General features: G+C 56.6%; 2 protein-coding genes across 10 annotated transcripts in view; one reads left to right on the top strand and one right to left on the bottom strand.

The window, feature by feature from the left end:
- The window catches only part of TNXB (tenascin XB), a 58,375-nt gene extending 41,590 nt beyond the window's left edge, over positions 1 to 16,785 (top strand). For 4 of the 9 annotated variants that reach the window (XM_086705790.1, XM_086705788.1, XM_086705786.1 and 1 more), the window contains 22 exons: positions 547 to 843; positions 2,603 to 2,953; positions 3,348 to 3,698; positions 5,740 to 6,072; positions 7,607 to 7,930; positions 8,318 to 8,668; positions 9,267 to 9,554; positions 9,943 to 10,218; positions 11,460 to 11,747; positions 12,547 to 12,870; positions 13,170 to 13,505; positions 13,793 to 13,915; positions 14,034 to 14,177; positions 14,318 to 14,437; positions 14,541 to 14,684; positions 14,782 to 14,912; positions 15,045 to 15,177; positions 15,274 to 15,425; positions 15,526 to 15,622; positions 15,714 to 15,875; positions 15,955 to 16,118; positions 16,492 to 16,785. In XM_086705790.1, the coding sequence (XP_086561916.1) occupies positions 547 to 843; positions 2,603 to 2,953; positions 3,348 to 3,698; positions 5,740 to 6,072; positions 7,607 to 7,930; positions 8,318 to 8,668; positions 9,267 to 9,554; positions 9,943 to 10,218; positions 11,460 to 11,747; positions 12,547 to 12,870; positions 13,170 to 13,505; positions 13,793 to 13,915; positions 14,034 to 14,177; positions 14,318 to 14,437; positions 14,541 to 14,684; positions 14,782 to 14,912; positions 15,045 to 15,177; positions 15,274 to 15,425; positions 15,526 to 15,622; positions 15,714 to 15,875; positions 15,955 to 16,118; positions 16,492 to 16,596 (4,994 nt within the window). In that variant the 3' untranslated portion in view covers positions 16,597 to 16,785. The remainder of the gene's footprint in view (positions 1 to 546; positions 844 to 2,602; positions 2,954 to 3,347; positions 3,699 to 5,739; positions 6,073 to 7,606; positions 7,931 to 8,317; positions 8,669 to 9,266; positions 9,555 to 9,942; positions 10,219 to 11,459; positions 11,748 to 12,546; positions 12,871 to 13,169; positions 13,506 to 13,792; positions 13,916 to 14,033; positions 14,178 to 14,317; positions 14,438 to 14,540; positions 14,685 to 14,781; positions 14,913 to 15,044; positions 15,178 to 15,273; positions 15,426 to 15,525; positions 15,623 to 15,713; positions 15,876 to 15,954; positions 16,119 to 16,491) is intronic. The other 5 variants (XM_086705792.1, XM_086705785.1, XM_086705787.1 and 2 more) reach the window with 4 other exon arrangements.
- Positions 16,260 to 19,598, bottom strand: CYP21A2 (cytochrome P450 family 21 subfamily A member 2). The gene is made up of 10 exons (XM_025917287.2): positions 19,120 to 19,598; positions 18,946 to 19,035; positions 18,688 to 18,842; positions 18,503 to 18,598; positions 18,287 to 18,388; positions 18,102 to 18,188; positions 17,746 to 17,946; positions 17,352 to 17,530; positions 17,171 to 17,274; positions 16,260 to 17,080 (listed from the first exon to the last, which is right to left on the bottom strand). Exons 1-10 carry the CDS (start codon positions 19,316 to 19,318, stop codon positions 16,815 to 16,817), a joined length of 1,479 nt encoding a protein of 492 aa, XP_025773072.1. The 5' UTR covers positions 19,319 to 19,598; the 3' UTR covers positions 16,260 to 16,814.
- Positions 19,599 to 19,858: the final 260 nt, after the last annotated feature.

Raw genomic sequence — 19,858 nt, 5'->3', positions numbered from 1 at the left:
AAACAAACATTAAAATTTTTTTTAAAGACTAAAATTTAAAAAAATGTTTAAAGACTAAATATAGCCACACTATTATTTTTTCTTTAAAAATGAACATTCGTTAATATCATTACGTATGTAGGTAGTGTTAGTTTCCTGATTGTCTCATAAGTGTTGTTTTGCAATTTGTTGCTGGGATCAGGTCCAAAAACGGGAGGATACATTGCAATTGGGAGAATTGGAATTTTATATAGGGTGATCAGGATTGTCCCTGAAGAGGTGACATTTGAACAAAGAGTTAAAGGAAGTGTGGACATGAACCATGCAGGCATCTGGGGTCAGAACATTCATGCAAAGGGGATAGTCACTACAAAGGCCCTGAGCTAAGAGGCTGCCTACCAAGTTTGACAGACCATAAGGAGACCACAAGAAGTTTGATGATAAGCAGAAATGGGTCTCAAGTTAGGCTTATAGAGCTGGCCCACCTTCTGGTCTGAATCCAGGAGAGCCGGGGCCTCAACTACTTCTTATAGCAATAGGAAAGCTTCTGTTTGCATCTATTCCCAGATCCTGAAGGGGAGCCCCCTGCCAATACCCTTCTGAAGCCACACTTGGGAGAGCTAGCAGTGACGGACGCCACCCCCGACTCCCTGCACCTCTCCTGGACTGTCCCCGAGGGCCAGTTTGACCACTTCCTGGTCCAGTACAAGAACGGGGATGGGCAGCCCAAGGCGGTGAGGGTGCCAGGGAATGAGGACCAGGTCACCATCTCAGGCCTGGAGCCAGACCACAAGTACAAGATGAACCTGTATGGCTTCCACGGTGGCCAGCGTGTGGGCCCCGTCTCCACTGTTGGCTTAACTGGTGAGTGTGCAACAGGACACTGGGCCCTGCCCTAGCTGGACTCAGTTTCTCTTTCACTGTTAGTATTCAGGTATTTTTGTCCCACTGTCCCTGAGACTGAGCCTCCCAAGCTCCTGAGAGTGGTTCTGCTAGTGTCTCTACTCCAAGTCTTTGGTGTTACCCAGACACCTCAGCCTTTACACACAGGCTTTTTTTTTTTTTTTTTTTTTTAAGTGAACTCTATACTCAACATGTGACTCAAACTCACAACCCCGCGATCACAGGCTGCTCACTCTACTGACTGAGCCAGCCAGGTGCCCCTACGTACAGGCTTTTTGGTCCTTGAAGAGGCAGGAGATCAGGGAAATAACATAGACTCAGGCAGACCTGGGTTTGAAGCCTCAGCCTATTTGAGCTGTGTGACCCTAAGAGAGTCACTGAATGTCTCAGTGCCTCCTTTTCTTCATCTGTAATGAAAGAAGAGGAAGAAAATTAGTCTCTGAAAATTCTTAGAATGAACTCTCATAATTATGAGAATCCTGCCAGCATGGATGCTATTACTTCAATGGTGAGTATTAGTCAAATGTGCAACTTCACAAGGCAATTCGCCTCCTTCATTACTCACTAACAGGGCTGTTCGTTGCTTTTGTTAAGGTCCTTTGGAGCTATTACCCTTCAATGCTTAAGACCCAGTTTCCAAACAGAACAGATAGGAAACAAGATGCTTTTGTAATTCAACGATTAAGGAAGAATGAAGGGGCGCCTGGGTGGCTCAGTCGGTTGAGCATCCAGCTTTGGCTCAGGTCATGATCTCACAGTTTTTGAGTTCGAGCCCTGTGTCGGGCTCTGTGCTGATAGCTCAGAGCCTGGAGCCTGTTTCAGATTCTGTGTCGCCCTCTCTCTCTGCTCCTCCCCTGCTCGTGCTCTGTCTCTGTCTCTGTCTCTCTCTCTCTCAAAAATAAATAAACATTAAAAAAAATTTTTTTAAAAAGAGGAAGAATGAAACCCTATGCAGAACAGAAAAGACGAAAAATCTAAAGGCGTGATGGGTCATCTGTACCATAAATTACTGAGAGAGCTAATACAAGGTCCAAAACAACCCAATTGCAAAGATGATCACATGTGGTCTCATCTCTTTGGCCTCAACTGTGAAATCTAAATTCATCTCTAAAAATGCTCAGTAGGGGCACCTGGGTGGCTCAGTCAATTAAGCATCCGGCTTCAGCTCAGGTCATGATCTCTCGGTCCATGGGTTCAAGCCCCGTGTCAGGCTCTGTGCTGACAGCTCAGAGCCTGGAGCCTGCTTTGGATTCTGTGTCTCCCTCTCTCTCTCTGCCCCTCCCCCACTCATGCTCTGTCCCTCTCTCTCTCTCAAAAATGAATAAATGTTAAAAAAAATTAAAATGCTCAGAAGCCTTCTAAATCAAAGGAGGTATTAAAGGAAAATACTCACAAAGTAGAATTTCCAAACCTGAGTAGATGTACCTTCTGATGTGACTTATCTGCTATGCTTGGTGGTATTATAAAGCCTTAGTTCTGTCTCTATGCACAGATTTGCTCTGCAGCTCCCAAGGGTTCAATGCATGCATGTGTTGAGTATCATGGCAGTCCCAGCCTACCACCATGGTGTCACCACAAGAGTATGCTCTGCTCTGTCTGTTGGTTACTGAACATTCAAACCAGGGAAATGATGTCTTAACCCTGGGGAGATGCCTTGGTGTGCCTGGGAGAAATCCAATATCTTTTATGAAAAGGGAACCCACAAGGTATTTCCACACAGTCTCTTTATCTCCTGATCCAGCCCCAGGAAAGGACCAAGAAATGCCAGCGCCAACAGACTCACCCACCATGACTCCCAAGCCTCCCATCAAGCCACGGCTGGGGCGGCTGGCAGTGACAGACGCCACCCCCGACTCCCTGCACCTCTCCTGGACTGTCCCCGAGGGCCAGTTTGACCACTTCCTGGTCCAGTACAAGAACGGGGATGGGCAACCCAAGGCGGTGAGGGTGCCAGGGAATGAGGACCAGGTCACCATCTCAGGCCTGGAGCCAGACCACAAGTACAAGATGAACCTGTATGGCTTCCACGGTGGCCAGCGCATGGGCCCTGTCTCTGCCTTTGGGGTGACGGGTGAGTGGACGGTGGAAGCCCCAGGGTGGGGTCAGCCAGGGAGGGGGGTCACCTCTCTCAGGTGATGGGTGAGTGGGGTGCAGGAGGTCCCTTAGCTGGAGGCTGAGCCATGGTGCCCTTTGTGCCTCCCCTTGGGGACCAAGGGGTCCTCCTGGGCAGAGAAGGGCCTCCATGAGCTGTGCTGGTGGCTCTCCAGGGCTCCCCACAGCTGATCCTGGAGACTCCCCGTCATGTTTTTAAGATGTCAGCTGAGCAAGCCCAGCCAGCCCCAAGCATGGGCTTCTCTGAACTGAATTTGGGGCCCCCAGACATGGTCACAGCTCTCCATTCTCCTAAGATCCAAGGACATCTCTTGGGGATCCTGCCTCATCCTTTCTGTGTGTCTCCTTTTCAGCTGCAGAGGAAGAGACCCCAACCTCTACTGAGGTGGAGGAGACCCCCAGCCCCACAGAGCCCAGCACGGAGGCCCCAGAGTCCCCCGAGGAGCCCCTGCTGGGGGAGCTGACAGTGACAGGATCGTCTCCAGACTCGCTGAGCCTCTCGTGGACCGTCCCCCAGGGCCACTTCGACTCCTTCACTGTCCAGTATAAGGACAGGGACGGGCGGCCCCAGGTGGTGCGTGTCGGGGGTGAGGAGAGTGAGGTCACCGTCGGGGGCCTGGAACCGGGGCGCAAGTACAAGATGCACCTGTATGGCCTGCACGGGGGGCAGCGCTGGGGCCCCGTGTCCACTGTGGGCCTGACCGGTGAGTGATGGGGCAGGGATCAGAGGTTTTCAGGGAGAGCTACCTTTTGTCATCAGTAACCTGGATGAGCCTTCTGCTCTTTTGCTAGTCCTTGAGGATCCAGACCTTGGCCCCCATTCATGCCTTTCCTCTATGGTCTGTGGCCTGTGGTTAGTAGTGTGGCATTTGCTGACATGAAGCTTCATCGTACACACCAGCATGACCTCCTTCTGATGGTCAGCCCCTGGGCTGCTAAGAAGTGTGTTAGGCACAGGCCAAGCACGCGTACACACATGCGTGTACAGGTGCATTTGCACATGCACACACGCAAGCATGCACACACACACAAGAAAGAAAGAAACACGACAACATCCAATCACATTGGGACGATTAAGTAATTAGGCATCATCTAGAAGATGAGCTTTTATGCCATCACTGAAATGTTTCGACATAAGACAGTTACTTGATAATATTACATTGAAAAAGGAGCCCCCAGGTTTTGTAAGGATGCTAATCACAGCCACTGGAAAATAACATGGCATGGCAAGAAAACTGGAAAGAAACACGTCTCACAAGATGCATGTTTTGTGGGGCAGGATAGAATGTTCCAGCCCTTTTCTTGCTTTATTCTATTCTGTGTTGCCCAAATTTTGTTAAATAATGAGTACTTCTTTTATAGTCAGGGAATATTTCCTTTAAACATAATATCTTCTCCTTCTTTGTGCTCTTTTCGTCTCTTCCCCATCACTCTCACACTTCTTTCATTCCTAATTTTGAAAAAGTTATTTCTAATGTAAGAAATTAGGGGGGCAAATCACAAGGTGAATTAAATTCTAAAAGGGCAGTCAGGGTGGCTTTTCTAAATCAGTGTGAGCCCAATGCTGATGCCTGGTGAGAGCCCTTCACATAGATCATCTGCCTGCTCCAAAGGCCGTCGTGTGAAGGCCTCTCCGTGGGCGTGGGGCTCACCACCTTTATGACACCCAGTGAGCGGCTCTGGGAGGTTCACTATCCTCTCCTGAACATACTCCAGACAAAGGAGCGATTTCACACAGCCTCTCTGACTCCTGGGGGATGGGCCTCTTTCTCTATGTGCCTTCTTAGGAGTGTAGCAGGATGGGGAAAACGGGAATGATCAGAAAGTGGACATGATAACAGCTCCCGCCCTGAAGGAATGTGTTACTTTTGATCCACTGGTCAATTTTGTTGCCCTCTGTCACAGCAAATCACAAGCATACACAAAGTAAGGAGGACAGTGTAAGGGACCCACGGCCTACCCCCCACACCCACTATCCAATGATGAATTTTTATAGTCCAGGGTTTCTTTCTAAGTCTACATTATTCTGGTGAAATAATATCAACATTATAGAATATGTTGGTATGGAATAGGGAAAAATAGGGGAAAAAGTCTCTCATGAGAACACCTTTTGACCCAATAATTGCCATTAATAACAATATCAATAACACGTCCTCTCTCTGCATTTCCCATACAGCACATGTTTTCACATTACAGAGTGGTCATATGATTCTTGGCTCATCCTTTGTTTTTGTACATCGGTTATATTCTGAGCATTTATTTTGCGGCTGCACAACCTGAATTAATCATCATTTTAATGGTTATTTGATGCTTCATGGTAAAAGCGCCACAACAAAGCTAATCATCTTCTGTGGGCCATTTGGGTCCCTGACACATCTTGTTGTTATGAGTAATCCCGTAATGGACCCCCATGACACAACTTTTTCCTGCTTTTTCATAATTTTCTTAGGATCGCTGCCCAGAAATGGGATTATTGGGTCAAAGTAAATGAGAATTATTTTGGCTCCTGGCACATGTCTGAATGACCTTCTGAATGTTTATGTTGCCTGCCAGTCCATGCGTGACGGGAATTGGGAGCCCTTCTCAGCACTCTCCATCAACGAGTTACTAGCTGGCTAATCCAAAGGCTCTCCAGCCTCTACTCCACGGCTGGAGGAGTTACCACTGGATGCATTTTGTTGTCCTAATTGGCATCAGCAGCAGAGAAGCTGACAACTAAGCCCCCATTCCCCTGTCTTCTCTCAGCCCCCCAGGAGGTTGTGGAGGAGACCCCCAGCCCCACAGAGCCCAGCACGGAGGCCCCAGAGTCCCCCGAGGAGCCCCTGCTGGGGGAGCTGACGGTGACAGGATCTTCCCCAGACTCGCTGAGCCTCTCGTGGACCATCCCCCAGGGCCACTTCGACTCCTTCACTGTCCAGTACAAGGACAGGGACGGGCGGCCCCAGGTGGTGCGTGTCGGGGGTGAGGAGAGTGAGGTCACCGTCGGGGGCCTGGAGCCGGGGCGCAAGTACAAGATGCACCTGTATGGCCTGCACAGGGGGCAGCGCTGGGGCCCCGTGTCCACTGTGGGCGTGACTGGTGAGTGAGGGTGAGAGCTGGGCTGGTGGGGAAGAAGGCCCTACAACACTTTCCCATTATTACCACCTGCATGAAAACAAATACTCGACACAACACATCTTCTGCTGCACATCAGATGGCCCGAGGATCTTGGTAAAGGGCACGCTCAGATGGCGCAGGTTTGGGCTGGGGCCAGAGATTCTCATTCTAATGTGATGAGGATGCTGCTGGTCACAGGACCACACTTTGAGTAGCAGAACTCCTCACTCACAACAAAGCAATTGGATGCTTTCCTAGAATTTTTTGACAGAATTGTACTTGCATCCCTGATTTCTCCCAGAGGCTCAGCCTCTCTGTAGTTCACTGGAGGCTGAGGGGGAGGGGGAGACAGAGGGTGTTCAGGACGCAGCATGCTGATGGAAGCACCTCCGGGCCCCATGGTTGGGGTATTACCAGACTTAGGATTCCCAAGGGCCAACAAGACTGGGTGCCCTGAGCCAAGCACTGTGGGAGTTCCCTGGGGTAAGCCTGATCATGGCAGAGAGACAAGTTCTTATGGTGATGGGGCTCCCAAGCACAGGGAGACAGGCTGTGAACCAGCAGTCAGGTAACAGGGGATATTTGTATGACAGGAAGCCCCAGGGCCAGGCCAGACTGGAGAGGATGCCTAAGCCAGCCTGCCCGCAGGTGTCCACAGGACAGCTGAGAACCGAAGTTGGGCAGAAGTTAGCTTGTTGACAGTGTTGGAGTCAGATCCACATCATAGCTGGTGCCAAGGACTGGAAACTAGTGGCCCATGAGAGGGACCAAGAGGATTTTGTGTGAGATCTTCTGAGTTAGAAAGAGAGTCTTGAGATGGGGGTGGGCGGTAGGAGCAGCTCAGAAGCCAGGGATTTCTCCCGGGGATAGAGAGGGTTGTTGCATAGTTAAGCTAAGGCTGACACCATCAAATGTGCACTGAAAGGCTCATCCTGGCCCCCTGTGAGGAACGGGTGGGACTGGGAGGCAGGGAGCCCAGCAGGGACGTGGAGATTCAGGTGAGAGGCAACGGTGTTGGGGGAGTGCAGGTGAGGCAAGCCAGGCTGGTGGGGCTGCAGGTGTGGTGAGTGAGGAGACCCAGGAGGAACTTGAGAGTGAGTTGCACACTGTTGAGTCTGATGGCAGCTGGGGACAGGAACAGATCCAGGAAGATTCCAGGCTTCCAGTTGGGGAAGGGGGTTCTGAGCTGTTTGGGAGCACTCAACATGAGTTAAATGGAGTGAGGTGCCAAGGAGACCCCAGTGGAGGGAGGCCCAGGGCACAGTGTGCAGGGGAGGTGGGTGCAGGAAAAACTGGGAGAGGTGGCGGGGTGTGGGTAGGGGTGGGTGAGGGCAGGGCGAGATGAGGGTAAGGGGCAGAGAAGGCCAACATTGAGGGACTGGGAAGAGTCCCTCAATGAGTTAGAGCCACTGTGGCCAGCGATGCTGTGTTCCTCATTATCTTATGTTTGTAATACACCTGCTTATACTCTGACTTGCCTGCCTGTCCTCACCTGTCCCTGTGTGTCTCTGTGCAGCTCCAGAATATGAAGCCATGACCACCCAAGCCCCGTCCACCATGGCCCTTGAGCCTACCATGAAGCCACGGCTGGGGCAGCTGGCAGTGACAGACGCCACCCCCGACTCCCTGCACCTCTCCTGGACTGTCCCCGAGGGCCAGTTTGACCACTTCCTGGTCCAGTACAAGAACGGGGATGGGCAGCCCAAGGCGGTGAGGGTGCCAGGGAATGAGGACCAGGTCACCATCTCAGGCCTGGAGCCAGACCACAAGTACAAGATGAACCTGTATGGCTTCCACGGTGGCCAGCGCATGGGCCCTGTCTCTGCCTTTGGGGTGACGGGTGAGTGGACGGTGGAAGCCCCAGGGTGGGGTCAGCCGGGGGGGGGTCACCTCAGGTGATGGGTGAGTGGGTGCAGGAGGTCCCTTAGCTGGAGGCTGAGCCATGGTGCCCTTTGTGCCTCCCCTTGGGGACCAAGGGGTCCTCCTGGGCAGAGAAGGGCCTCCATGAGCTGTGCTGGTGGCTCTCTAGGGTTCCCCACAGCTGATCCTGGAGACTCTCCTGCATGTTTTTGAGATTTCAGCTGAGCAAGCCCAGCCAGCCCCAAGCATGGGCTTCTCTGAACTGAATTTGGGGCCCCCAGACATGGTCACAGCTCTCCATTCTCCTTGGATCCAAGAACATCTCTTGGGGATCCTGCCTCATCCTTTCTGTGTGTCTCCTTTTCAGCTGCAGAGGAAGAGACCCCAACCTCTACTGAGGTGGAGGAGACCCCCAGCCCCACAGAGCCCAGCACGGAGGCCCCAGAGTCCCCCGAGGAGCCCCTGCTGGGGGAGCTGACAGTGACAGGATCGTCCCCAGACACGCTGAGCCTCTCGTGGACCGTCCCCCAGGGCCACTTCGACTCCTTCACTGTCCAGTACAAGGACAGGGACGGGCGGCCCCAGGTGGTGCGTGTCGGGGGTGAGGAGAGTGAGGTCACCGTCGGGGGCCTGGAGCCGGGGCGCAAGTACAAGATGCACCTGTATGGCCTGCACAGGGGGCAGCGCTGGGGCCCCGTGTCCACCGTGGGTGTGACTGGTGAGTGAGAGCTGGGGCCTTTCTTTGCTCTTTTGATTTCTCCCTTTAGAGATCAGCACTCCTCACAAATGGTCCTTTAGGCCCCTCTCTTTCCTCATATGGTGCTGGTGATCTTGCGTCATGCTTTCATTGAATGAGGATGATAGAGACTGTGTTTAGGGTCAGTAGGCATGTACCCTGTGCTTTTAAGTTTTACCTCATAAGTTCCCTGATATGGAACCTCAGACTTGCTTAGTTTTTCCTATATGGCTTCCTCAAGCTCCCTGGCTGGGTGTTTTAGTGACTCAGAATGTGGCTGCACAACCAGGGTCTCTGGGTTTGAATCCTGCTCTGAACGTATTAATTGTGTGAATTCACAAACATTTCTTAACTTCTCTGTGCTGCAGAGCCACACAAAATTGGCAGGATAATGATATTGGCACCCACGTTGTTGTGTGAGGCTACTCTGTGAGCTGCTAATAGCAATGCCTGGGACACATTAAGCACTCTAGAAGTACCCGGTACAAAACATTCATTTCATAGCCTGAGCAAGGCAGTCCCTCTCTCTCTTTTGAAGGGTCCTGCCAGTGACCCCTCGGCCTCCTCTGCTCTGTTCCAGCCTCCCAGCCCACAGAGCCCCCTGTGGCACCCCGCCTAGGGGAGCTGGCCGTGGTAGCCGTGACCTCTGACACAGTGCACCTGTCATGGACCGTGGCCCAGGGCGTCTTCGACTCCTTCCTGGTCCAGTACAAGGATGTGCAGGGGCGGCCCCAGGCAGTGCCTGTGGGTGGACACCTGCGTGAGATCACCATTCCGGGTCTGGCCCCCGGCCGGAAGTACAAGTTCCTACTCTTTGGACTCCAGGATGAGAAGCGGCATGGCCCTATAGCTGCAGATGCAAAGACCCGTAAGTGAAGGCTGGAGGCCACCTTCAGCACTGGAGCCTTCCCAGTGTCCTTCGCCCCCTTGTGGTGACCGTTAGAGTTCCTTGTTTCCGTGCTCCACGCTCCAGACCTATTTATTTACTGAGTCCAGTGAAATCCAGGTCTAGGGCTCCCCGCTTAGCCTTCATTCTCATCCTTCTCCCTACTTTTCCTACATCCCGAGGGACACTGCTTTCTTCCTCGGCTCATCTTTTATCCCTACTCCTCTGCCGCCCCACTTCCTAACATGTGGCCTAGCCATTCCCTCTAGCTCCCGGAACCAGCTCCCACAGCCCTAGCACCCTGAGGAAGCTCTGTCTGCCTCTGTCACCATTTCTGTCACTCTCCCATACACCTCTCTCTCTTTTCCAGCCCCAGACACAAAACCTCCCCGCCTGGGGGAGCTGACAGTGACAGACCTGACCCCGGACTCTGTGAGCCTCTCATGGACAGTCCCTGAGGGTGAATTTGACTCCTTCGTGGTCCAGTACAAGGACAGAGACGGGCAGCCCCAGGTGGTGCCTGTGGCCTCAGACCAGCGCGAGGTCACCATCTCGGGCCTGGAGCCCAGTAGGAAATACAAGTTCCTGCTCTATGGGCTGGCCGGTAGGAAGCGGCTGGGCCCCATCTCTGCTGATGGCACCACAGGTGAGTCCCAGCCCTGTACCCCACCTTTTCTAGAGTTGCCTCCTATCCAAGCCCCCAGAGCTGCCCCGAACCCCTGCCTATCCATGCAGTTTAATTCTCCTGCCTTCAGCCTTATAACACCAAAAGCAAACATTTACTGAGTCCCTGTCACATGCTAGACACTATTCTGAGTATTTTACATGCATTATTTCCTTCATTCACCGACCGCTGATGTAATAAAGAAAATCCAGTCTTTGGAGCCAAGCAGACCTGTGTTCAAATTCCAACTGCCAGTTTTGTGGCCATTGGCAAGCCACTTCTTTCCCTTGAACCTGAGTTTCTGCACCTGCATAATACTTATGAATAATAATACCTATTGGCACTTAATAAATGATCACATCCTCCTCCCTGTGTCCCAACGGAGGCAAGAAGTGGAAAATGTGGAAGGATTTGGCTGCAAAAAGACTATGGAAAAAATCTGCTGTCATTGTGCCCATTACTCAGCCCCCTGAGGAAGGGTGGAGGTGGGTCACTGACCCTTACTCCACTCCCAGGACCATGAGTCACCCTGGCCAGACAGGGATGGGGCACATGGTCACTTGGGGCCTGGGACAGTCAGACTGCATAATTCTCTTCCCCAAACCCTCACTATGGGGAGTGACTACAGTCTTCTCTTCTGACCCCGTCATCCAATACCCATCCCCACTGGGCAGGTCTCTTCTGTGTTCTGCTCTGCCCTTTGTTCTCCCAGTGTTGCCCCACCCGGCTGCCCTGGTCCAGTGGTGTTAGTGCAGGGCTGGGGAAGTGGGTAGAAGGACGGCCCAGGCTGCTTGCAAGAGAGGGGGATGTCCTGGCCAAGTGCTGGCTGCCCAGCCCAGCCCAGCCCTTAGTATTTAGGGGTGTCTCCCTGACAACCCAGATACCCTCTGGGAGCCTTTTTCAGCTCCAGCCACATCCCTGCTGAAGGGGTTAGGAGCCAGGGGGAAACTGAGGCCCTTCTCTACACCCCCAGGCACCCTACCTCACAAGGTGATCTTTTATGCATTTACAGCACCCTGATCACGCCGAGGAGGGAGTGGGAGCAGGAAGGAGTTTGTTCAGTGGCCTCCAGAGGAGAGATCAAGCTGCTCGCTCTCCTTCCTTTGGGCAGACTGCAGCCACACTGCAGGGACCCTTTCCTAGACCCTCATGCCTCCCCGAAGTTGCCAGGGCTGGGGTAAAGGCAGCTCTTGACCAAGAGTTTCTCCTCCCACTCTCCACAGCTCCCCTGCAGAAGGAGCAGCAGCGCCCGCCCCGCCTGGGGGAGCTGACAGTGACAGATGAGACCCCAGACTCCCTGCGCCTCTCATGGACAGTGGCCCAGGGCCTCTTTGATTCCTTTGTGGTCCAGTACAGGGACACAGCTGGGCAGCCCCGGGCAGTGCCTGTGGCCGAAGACCAGCGGGAAGTCACCATAGAGGGCCTGGAGCCTGGCAGGAAATACAAGTTTCTGCTCTATGGGATCCACGGAGGACAGCGCCTGGGCCCCATCTCCGTCCTGGGAGTGACAGGTGAGCAGGAGGACCTGGGGCGTAAGGAGGCCTGCCGAGGGCTCTGGAGGAACGGAAATGCAGTGGGGCCAGCTCTGATGGTAACCAAGGAGCCCATCAAAAGCTGGAACCAGGGCAGGCGTGAGGAAAGGCCCTGGCAGCGGTCCCCAGCGTCCCGGCCCCCACCCTGCTCAGCGCCGCCAGCTGTGCCCCATCACTCTATTGAGGCAGCTCTTTCCTCCCCGCAGGGTGGCCTTGCCAGATAGGGGCAGACCCCTCCTGTGGGTGAGTCAGGAACACTTTTTGTCAAATGGAAAATAACTGGAACAGAAAGTAGGCAAGGGGCATAGCAACCCGTAGAAGTGGCTGCCATGATGGAGCAGGCTCCTCCTCGGGAGTTACTAACACCCAGCTCAGGTCAGCGGGACGGGGCACTTGGGCCCAACATGGCGGGCATGATTTGCCTTTCTGGCTCACCAGCCAGCTCCTTTCTCAGCTTTTCTCAGGAGGACCACGTGCCCCGAGCTCGGGGAGTGAGCAGCTATTCCCACCGCAGACCATCAGCCTAGGCACCCAGGGAGGGTGGGGAGGGAGCAGGCTGTGCAGACATCTTGAGGCGTAAGAAGACACACAGGTAGAAAAGGGGAAGCAAGCCCCTGATTCAGACACAGAAAGGGAGCCAACAGAGGGTAATGGGACCACAGTGCTGACTCAGAGAGGCCCAGGGGTGGCAGAGAAATGACAGAGTCAAGAGAAGGAAGATGCCAGAAGAGCCTCAGTCACCCCTGCTCAGCATCTCCCCTGGGCTTCTTCCACACAGCCCCAGAAGAGGACACGCCAGCCCCCTGGCGCCCAGCCACAGAGGCCCCCGAACACCCTGAAGGGCCCCAGCTAAGGACACTGGCAGTGAGCGACATAACCCCAGACTCCCTGCACCTCTCGTGGAGTGTGGCTCAGGGCCCCTTTGACTCCTTCGTGGTCCAGTATCAGGACACGGATGGGCAGCCTCAGGCCTTGCTCGTGGATGGCAACCAGAACAAGGTCCTAGTGTCGGGCCTGGAGCCCAGCACCTCCTACAGGTTCTTCCTCTATGGCCTCCATGAAGGGAAGCGCCTGGGGCCCATCTCAGCTGAGGGCACCACAGGTACTGCCGGTTGAGGGCCCTGTATCTAGGCCTCCCCACCTCTAGTCTGGGACTGAAAGGGCTAAAGGGGGTGCCCAGAGGTGGTGACACATAAGCAGGGTACTATAGAGGGAGGAAGGCGTGCACTAGCAGTCCTTGGCTCTACACACGCGTGCTCACTGTGGCTCCCACCTGTCAGTGCCAGCCCCACATTAACTCCATTTCGCAGATGGGAAATGGGAGGCCGTGGTGGGGTGGTAGAAGAGACTGCCCCAGGCCACAGAGGTGGTGTGCTTCTGTCTCTCACCCACTCTGTGCAGGGCCTGCTCCTGCCGGTCAGACCCCAGGGGAGCCAGGGCCCCGCCTGTCCCAGCTGTCGGTGACTGATGTGACCACCAGTTCGCTGCGGCTCAACTGGGAGGCCCCATCTGGGGCCTTTGACTCCTTCCTGCTCCGCTTTGGGGTCCCATCACCAAGCACTCTGGAGCCCCACCTGCGTCCCCTGCTGCAGAGGGAGCTGATGGTACCAGGGACACGGCGCTCAGCGGTGCTACGGGACCTGCGTCCAGGGACCCTATACACCCTTACGTTGTATGGGCTGCGTGGGCCCCACAAGGCCGACAGCATCCAGGGCACGGCCCGCACCCTTAGCCCAGGTAAGGCCCCCGCGTTGGGCACGTTCGCGTGCTGCCCCAAAGTGTGGGGTGGGGGGTCTTTGTACTTTGTAGGGTGGGACCTAGTGCCTCAGCCAGAGGGAAGGTCAGTGAGTGGTGGAAGGCTTGGAGGAATCTACAGAGACTTCCTCTTCTAGATCTAGAGGAAAGGGGTGGTGGTGAGCAAGTCTGGAGCCACTGGGGCCTTGGAAGAAGCGGTGCGGATCCTGGGGCCAGAGGCCCCCTGCCCCGTGCCCTCACTGCCACTCCTTGGCACCCACCCCCCTCAGTTCTGGAAAGCCCCCGTGACCTTCAATTCAGCGAAATCAGGGAAACTTCGGCCCTGGTCAGCTGGACGCCTCCACCATCCAGAGTGGACAGTTTCAAAGTTTCCTACCAGCTGGCAGACGGAGGTGACACCCTTTTGCCATGTCCTCACCTGCCCTCATTTCTCCTGCTCCCTGCACTCTAACAACCCTGCAGCCCTTCCTTGATTCCCTGGGCAAACTCCCAAGCCCGACATGTTTGCAGGGGAGCCACAGAGCGTGCAGGTGGATGGCCGAGCCCGGACCCAGAAACTCAAGGGGCTGATCCCAGGCTCTCACTACGAGGTGACGGTGGTCTCCGTCCGTGGCTTTGAGGAGAGCGAGCCACTCACAGGCTTCCTCACCACAGGTAGAATGGACTGAGACCCGGGCAGGAGGTAGGGGGAGAATGAAGGGGGAGGGAAAAGGGGGTGAGGCCAACAGGGCTTGGGAAGGTGAGGGGTGGGGAGAGGAGCAGGGGACAGCTCTGAGCCCCCTCCCTTCTCCCAGTTCCTGACGGCCCCACCCAGCTTCGTGCGCTGAACTTGACGGAGGGATCCGCTCTGCTGCACTGGCAGCCCCCCCAGACCCCTGTGGACACATATGACGTCCGTGTTACAGCCCCAGGGGGTGAGCGAGGCTGAGGCCTCTGGAGAAGACTCGCTGAGGGTGGGGAGAGGGGCTCTGGCAGGGCACGAAGGGGACAGATGCTGATGCTCACCCCCACTCCCAGCCCCCCCACTGCAGGGCTCAACCCCTGGCAGTGCTGTGGACTACCCTCTGGGTGGCCTTGTGCTCCACACCAACTACACGGCGACGGTACGGGGTCTTCGGGGCCCCAACTTCACCTCCCCGGCCAGCATCACCTTCACCACAGGTACGGCCTGTGAGGTGTGCGTGACAGGGGGAGGGAAGGTCCAGGGGAGCTAGGATGGGCCTCGTCTCCATCTTCTGTTCCCACCTTCCCCACCCAGGGTTGGAGGCCCCCCAAGACTTGGAGGCCAAGGAAGTGACCCCCCGCACGGCCCTGCTCACTTGGACTGAGCCCCAAGTCCCGCCGACTAGCTACCTGCTCAGTTTCAACACCCCTGGTGGACAGACCCAGGTGCCCCCACCCCTCCCTCACTGGCCGACTCCCCTCCCGGGCCCCCCTCCAGGAGGTACTGCCCCCTCCTCTGCTTCTCCCAGTGGGGCTCCACCTCCCTCTCCCCTGACCTGCTCCCTGTGTGTCCCACAGGAGATCCTGCTCCCAGGAGGGGTCACCTCTCACCAGCTCCTGGGCCTCTTTCCCTCCACCCCGTACAGCGTGTGGCTCCGAGCTATGTGGGGCGAGAGCCTCACACCGCCTGTGTCCACCTCCTTCACCACCGGTATTTGGGCACTGGGACCTAAGGTCAGGGGCTGAGCAGGCAGCAGGGGTCTAGGGTTTGGGAAGAGGACTCGGCCCCTCATTCTCTTCTTCTCAGGTGGACTCCGGATTCCCTTCCCTCGGGACTGTGGGGAAGAGATGCAGAACGGAGCCAGCACCTCAAGGGCCACCACCATCTTCCTCAATGGCAACCGCGAGCGGCCCCTGAATGTGTTTTGTGACATGGAGACCGACGGGGGCGGCTGGCTGGTGGGTGGCAGACGGGCCCCCGAGGCTCTGCACGGGGTGGGGGCTGCTGAGTCAGGAGCCGTAGGCTGACGGTGCCTCCACCTGCTTCCCTGCTTCCCAGGTGTTCCAGCGCCGCATGGACGGACAGACTGACTTCTGGAGGGACTGGGAGGACTATGCCCATGGCTTTGGGAACATCTCTGGGGAGTTCTGGCTGGGTCAGTGCCTCACAGGGATTGGGGACCGGGGAAGGGGTGGAGGCCCTGTGGGCACCAGAACCCTGATGAGAGCACTCTCCCTTACCCCCAGGCAACGAGGCCCTGCACAGCTTGACAAAAGCCGGCGACTACTCCATGCGCGTGGACCTGCGGGCTGGGGACGAGGCCGTGTTTGCGCAGTACGACTCTTTCCGAGTAGACTCTGCTCCCGAGTACTACCGCCTCCATCTGGAGGGCTACCATGGCACAGCAGGTGAGGGGTGGGCCTGGGGGCCGCGGAAGGTGGGGCAGGGGGAGGGGAGGCCCTCACGGCTCCTTCTACACCTGTGCAGGGGACTCCATGAGCTACCACAGCGGCAGTGTCTTTTCTGCCCGTGATCGAGACCCCAACAACTTGCTCATCTCCTGCGCCGTCTCATACCGCGGCGCCTGGTGGTACAGGAACTGCCACTATGCCAACCTCAACGGGCTCTATGGGAGCACAGTGGACCACCAGGTGAGGGGCCTGGGAGGCAGCCCAGAGCAGGGAGTGGGTTGGGGCCCAACCTGCTGGGGTGTGGCAGGACAAGTTACCGAGCTGCTTGGCGCCTCAGGGCCCTCATCTGTGAAATGGAAGAATGATGCCAATCTCACCAAGTTATCTGAAGGGGGAAATGAGCACGCTTTATTGGGTGTGAAGGGCCAGCCCAGATTAAGCCTCAGTCTTTGCGGTTGAGGATCATTGAAGCGGGTGGGGGAGAGGAAGGGCGATTGACTTCTGGGAACCATCTCCCCGGAGGGGCGGGGGGTGGGGGGGAGGGCGGAGAAGGGGGTGGTGGCAGCCAATGGGATGTCTGCCTTTGACTCCGTCTCAACAACTCCTCGCCCAGGGGGTGAGCTGGTACTACTGGAAAGGCTTCGAGTTCTCTGTACCCTTCACGGAAATGAAGCTGAGACCAAGAAGCTACCGGCCCCCAGCGGCCCGGGAAGGCTGACCACTGCTCACCTCTCCGGCGCCCCAGTATGACTGCCGAGCACTGAGGGGTCGCGCTGAGAGAAGAGCCAGGGGCCACCTTCACTCTCCAGCCACCGGAGGGAGCCTTCTCCGTCAGCGATCTCACAGCACCATGTTTACAGGGGGGGAGGGAAGGGGTTTGTATGGGAGTAATAAAAGGAGAAACTGAGGCATGTGTCCGGCGTGCATCCTGCCCTGTCACTGGTGCTGGCTCGGCCCTGGGGCCACTGCTCCCCGGGGCTGCAGCCGCACCTGGAAAGGCTGCATTGTGAGGTTGATGCCACAGTGGGACCTGGGTCGCAGAGAGGGCAGCGGGCCCGTGGGGGGCAGCAGCGTGAAGGCGTGGAGCAGCCGCGCCAGCACCACAAAGAGCTCAAGGCGTGCCAGCGGCTCACCCAGGCACACTCGCGCTCCGCAGCCAAAGGCCAGCACTCTCGGGCTGGCGCCTGGGACCAGGAAACGATCTGTGGGCAGAAGGACAGACCCAGGGTTCGGTAGCCGCCGGGACTAGCCTCTGCCACCCCCACGCCACGGGCGACCTCCCCGCCACACACCCGGCCGGAACTCATGTGGCTGCTCCCAGACTGTGTCGTCCAAGTGGGCGCCTTGCAGGTTGGGGATGACAACCGTGCCCTCGGGGATGTCGTAGCCTAAGATGCTGACGAGAGGGTGAAGTTAGAGACCCGCCACGATTCCCCCTTTCCATCCCATGCATCCTCAGCTCTCGGAAGTCACCTGCTATGCCGCGTGGTGCGGTGAGGCAGGGCCAGGGGCACAACAGGCCGCAGGCGCAGCACTTCAGCGATGGTGGCGGTGAGCAAGGGCAGCCGTGAAGGGTCTTTGAGCGGGACTCGGGAGCCTGAAGCCCCAGGGCCCAGTTCACAGTCCAGCTCCTCCTGCAGTCGCTGCTGAATCTGGGAAATGGGAGCAAGCCTGGTGTCTGGGGCCAGAACCTTGTGCTAGCTGACCCACAGCCGCCCGGCCTCCCAGGCTCCGGCCGCTCCCTGAAGCAACCCAGCGGAACCTTCCTGCCAGCTAGGAGAAACCGCCCCCTGGGTGAACAGAGTCTGCGTGGGCGCCCCGGGGGCTGAGTTCCTGTGGCCCCGGCCAGGCTGCCCCCAGGGTGCACCTCAGGGTGGTGAAGCAAGAACGCCACAGCCCAGGAGAGGGTGGTCGCTGTGGTCTCAGTGCCACCAATGAAAAGGTCCACCACAGACATATGCACATGTCCTTCAAGGAGCCGTCCATGGCCCTTTTCCGCTCTTGGCTTCCCCATCCCTTGGAGCATGTAGTCGGTCATGTCCCTCCACTGGCCTGCCACCATGCTGTCCTGTGGGGGGGAAGGCAAACCAGCCTGAGTGCCTGGCTTGGGGAGAGGAGTCTCAGGGGGGCAACGGGTCCAGGACTGGTGGGACACCTCGCTCTGGGGCAGTGGTATCCCTGGCTGCGGGCTAGGGGGCAGCCGGGTCCACACAGCGTTCCCACCTTGTGCTGCTTCAGCTGCTTCTCTACAATGCGGTCCCTGTTCTCCAAGGCCTGCTTCAGCCTCCGGAGGCCTGGGTTGGGGAAGAACTGGGGCAGGGAGCAAGAGAGTGGAGCTGCTGGCAAGGAAGCCTGCTCTCCCAGCCCTTCCTCCCAGGACCCAGGGAGTCTGGGCTCCACCTCCTCACCCTGAGAAAGGGAACTATGTCCAAAACTTGGATGGACCAGTGCTCCCAGCTTTTCATCAAATCTTGGACACAGTCATGAAAGGCATGTACTAAGGTGTCCTCCTGCCAAAAAAAAAAAGGGGGGCGGGGGCAATCCTTTCAGTTCAGGACCAGAGAGGACCAGGGAGGGGCTAAGGAAGGGCCCAGGCACATAGGTGAGAGCAAGAGAGCCTTTACCTTGTCTCCAAAGGTGAGGCAACAGATGACACTGCAGGTGAGGAAAGAGAACTCCTTCTGGATGGCCACAGGGGTGCCGGCCTGGGCTCTCATGCGCTGTGGAGAAGGAGCGGGAACTAAACGGGCCACGGAGCTCCAGGGAGAAGCGAAGCTGACCCGGGGTGCCTGTGGGAGTCCAGCCTCACCTCACAGAACTCCTGGGTCAGCTGCTCCACCAGTGGCTCCATGGAGTTGCGGATGCCCAGCAGCAGGGCCGAGCGGGTGAGTTTCTTGTGAGCCTTCCAGAGCAGGGAATAGTCCCCTAGTGAGAGGTCCTGGTAGGGCTGAGATACCAGCTTATCTGCGAGTAGGGGAGGGGTCGAACTGACCAAGGAAGCCACAGGCCTGACCTTTCCTGCCTCCCCCAGACTGGTACTTCCCTCAAGAAATGCCCCGATGCTTACAGGAGGGCATCTGGGGTCTGCCAGCAAAGTCCACCCATCTCCTGATCATGGCCTCCTCAATGGTCCTCTTAGAGTTCAGCACCACCACATCTGGGGGACAGCCAAAGCAATATGTCAGCAGGGAGAGGCCCCTACCTCCCCGCCGTGGTGGGGCCAGGGAGGAAGCAGACTCACCTTGCAGCCCGAGGCGGAGCCTATAGACAGGGCCCAGTTTCTGAGTCAGACCAAGCAGATAGATGGGAAGGTTGGGCTGCAGCAGGTGTAGGAAGCCGGGGGCAAGAGGTGGGAGGTGGAGGCTTCTGTACTTCCACTTGTTCCACAGCAGGCGGGCACCGGCCAGCGCGGTCAGCAGCAGCAGCCCAAGGAGTAGCATGGCCAGAGACCCAGGCACAGGCCCTGGCGCGGCCACTTATAGCTTTTGAGGCCCTTCATCCACCTCGCTGCTCGGGCTCTTCTGGGGCCTCCTTGGTCTCCTTCCCTCGGGTCCCTGCCCACTGTCCCACCCACACAGTCTTGGCAAGACACCAGTCGACCTGGCCTTGGAGAGTCCACATTTTAAAGAGCAAGCTTCTCATCCATCAAGGATGGGAAGAAAGGAAGGGAAATGCAACCCTGACCTTTTCTCCCACAGCTGGAATCAGTTTTCTGGCTGCAGGTCAACCAGGCAGAAACACGTAGTCACTCTCTGGCCTGAGCCCTCTCGTCTGGCCTGAGCCCACCACCACCCCACCCTGGACCACGTTACTGCCACGGACTTTGTCTCGGGGAGACAATGGCCGTCCCTACCTATATGCTGTCCAGGATCGCCTGAGGAACAAAATGAGTTGAAAGTGGTTTGCGTGTTTTTAACTTACAGATGGGGTGGCCACGCGGCCTGCTTTGCCTGGGTCGTCCCAGTGTAATTATTCACTGT

Source organism: Puma concolor, chromosome B2, assembly GCF_028749965.1.
Source record: "Puma concolor isolate L17-30 chromosome B2, mPumCon1.1.hap2, whole genome shotgun sequence".
Lineage (NCBI taxonomy): Eukaryota > Metazoa > Chordata > Mammalia > Carnivora > Felidae > Puma > Puma concolor.
Note: the sequence above shows the minus strand (reverse complement) of the source record. Positions and strands in the feature narration are given on the sequence as shown.

Excerpts from the sequence above, each read along its gene's own strand:
- CYP21A2 (XM_025917287.2), bottom strand. The coding sequence starts at position 19,318 with ATGCTACTCCTTGGGCTGCTGCTGCTGACCGCGCTGGCCGGTGCCCGC. Across the intron at positions 18,599-18,687 it reads TGACCCAGGAGTTCTGTGAG|CGCATGAGAGCCCAGGCCGG; the intron begins GTGAGGCTGGAC and ends CCTTCTCCACAG. Across the intron at positions 18,189-18,286 it reads ACATAGTTCCCTTTCTCAGG|TTCTTCCCCAACCCAGGCCT; the intron begins GTGAGGAGGTGG and ends TCCCTGCCCCAG.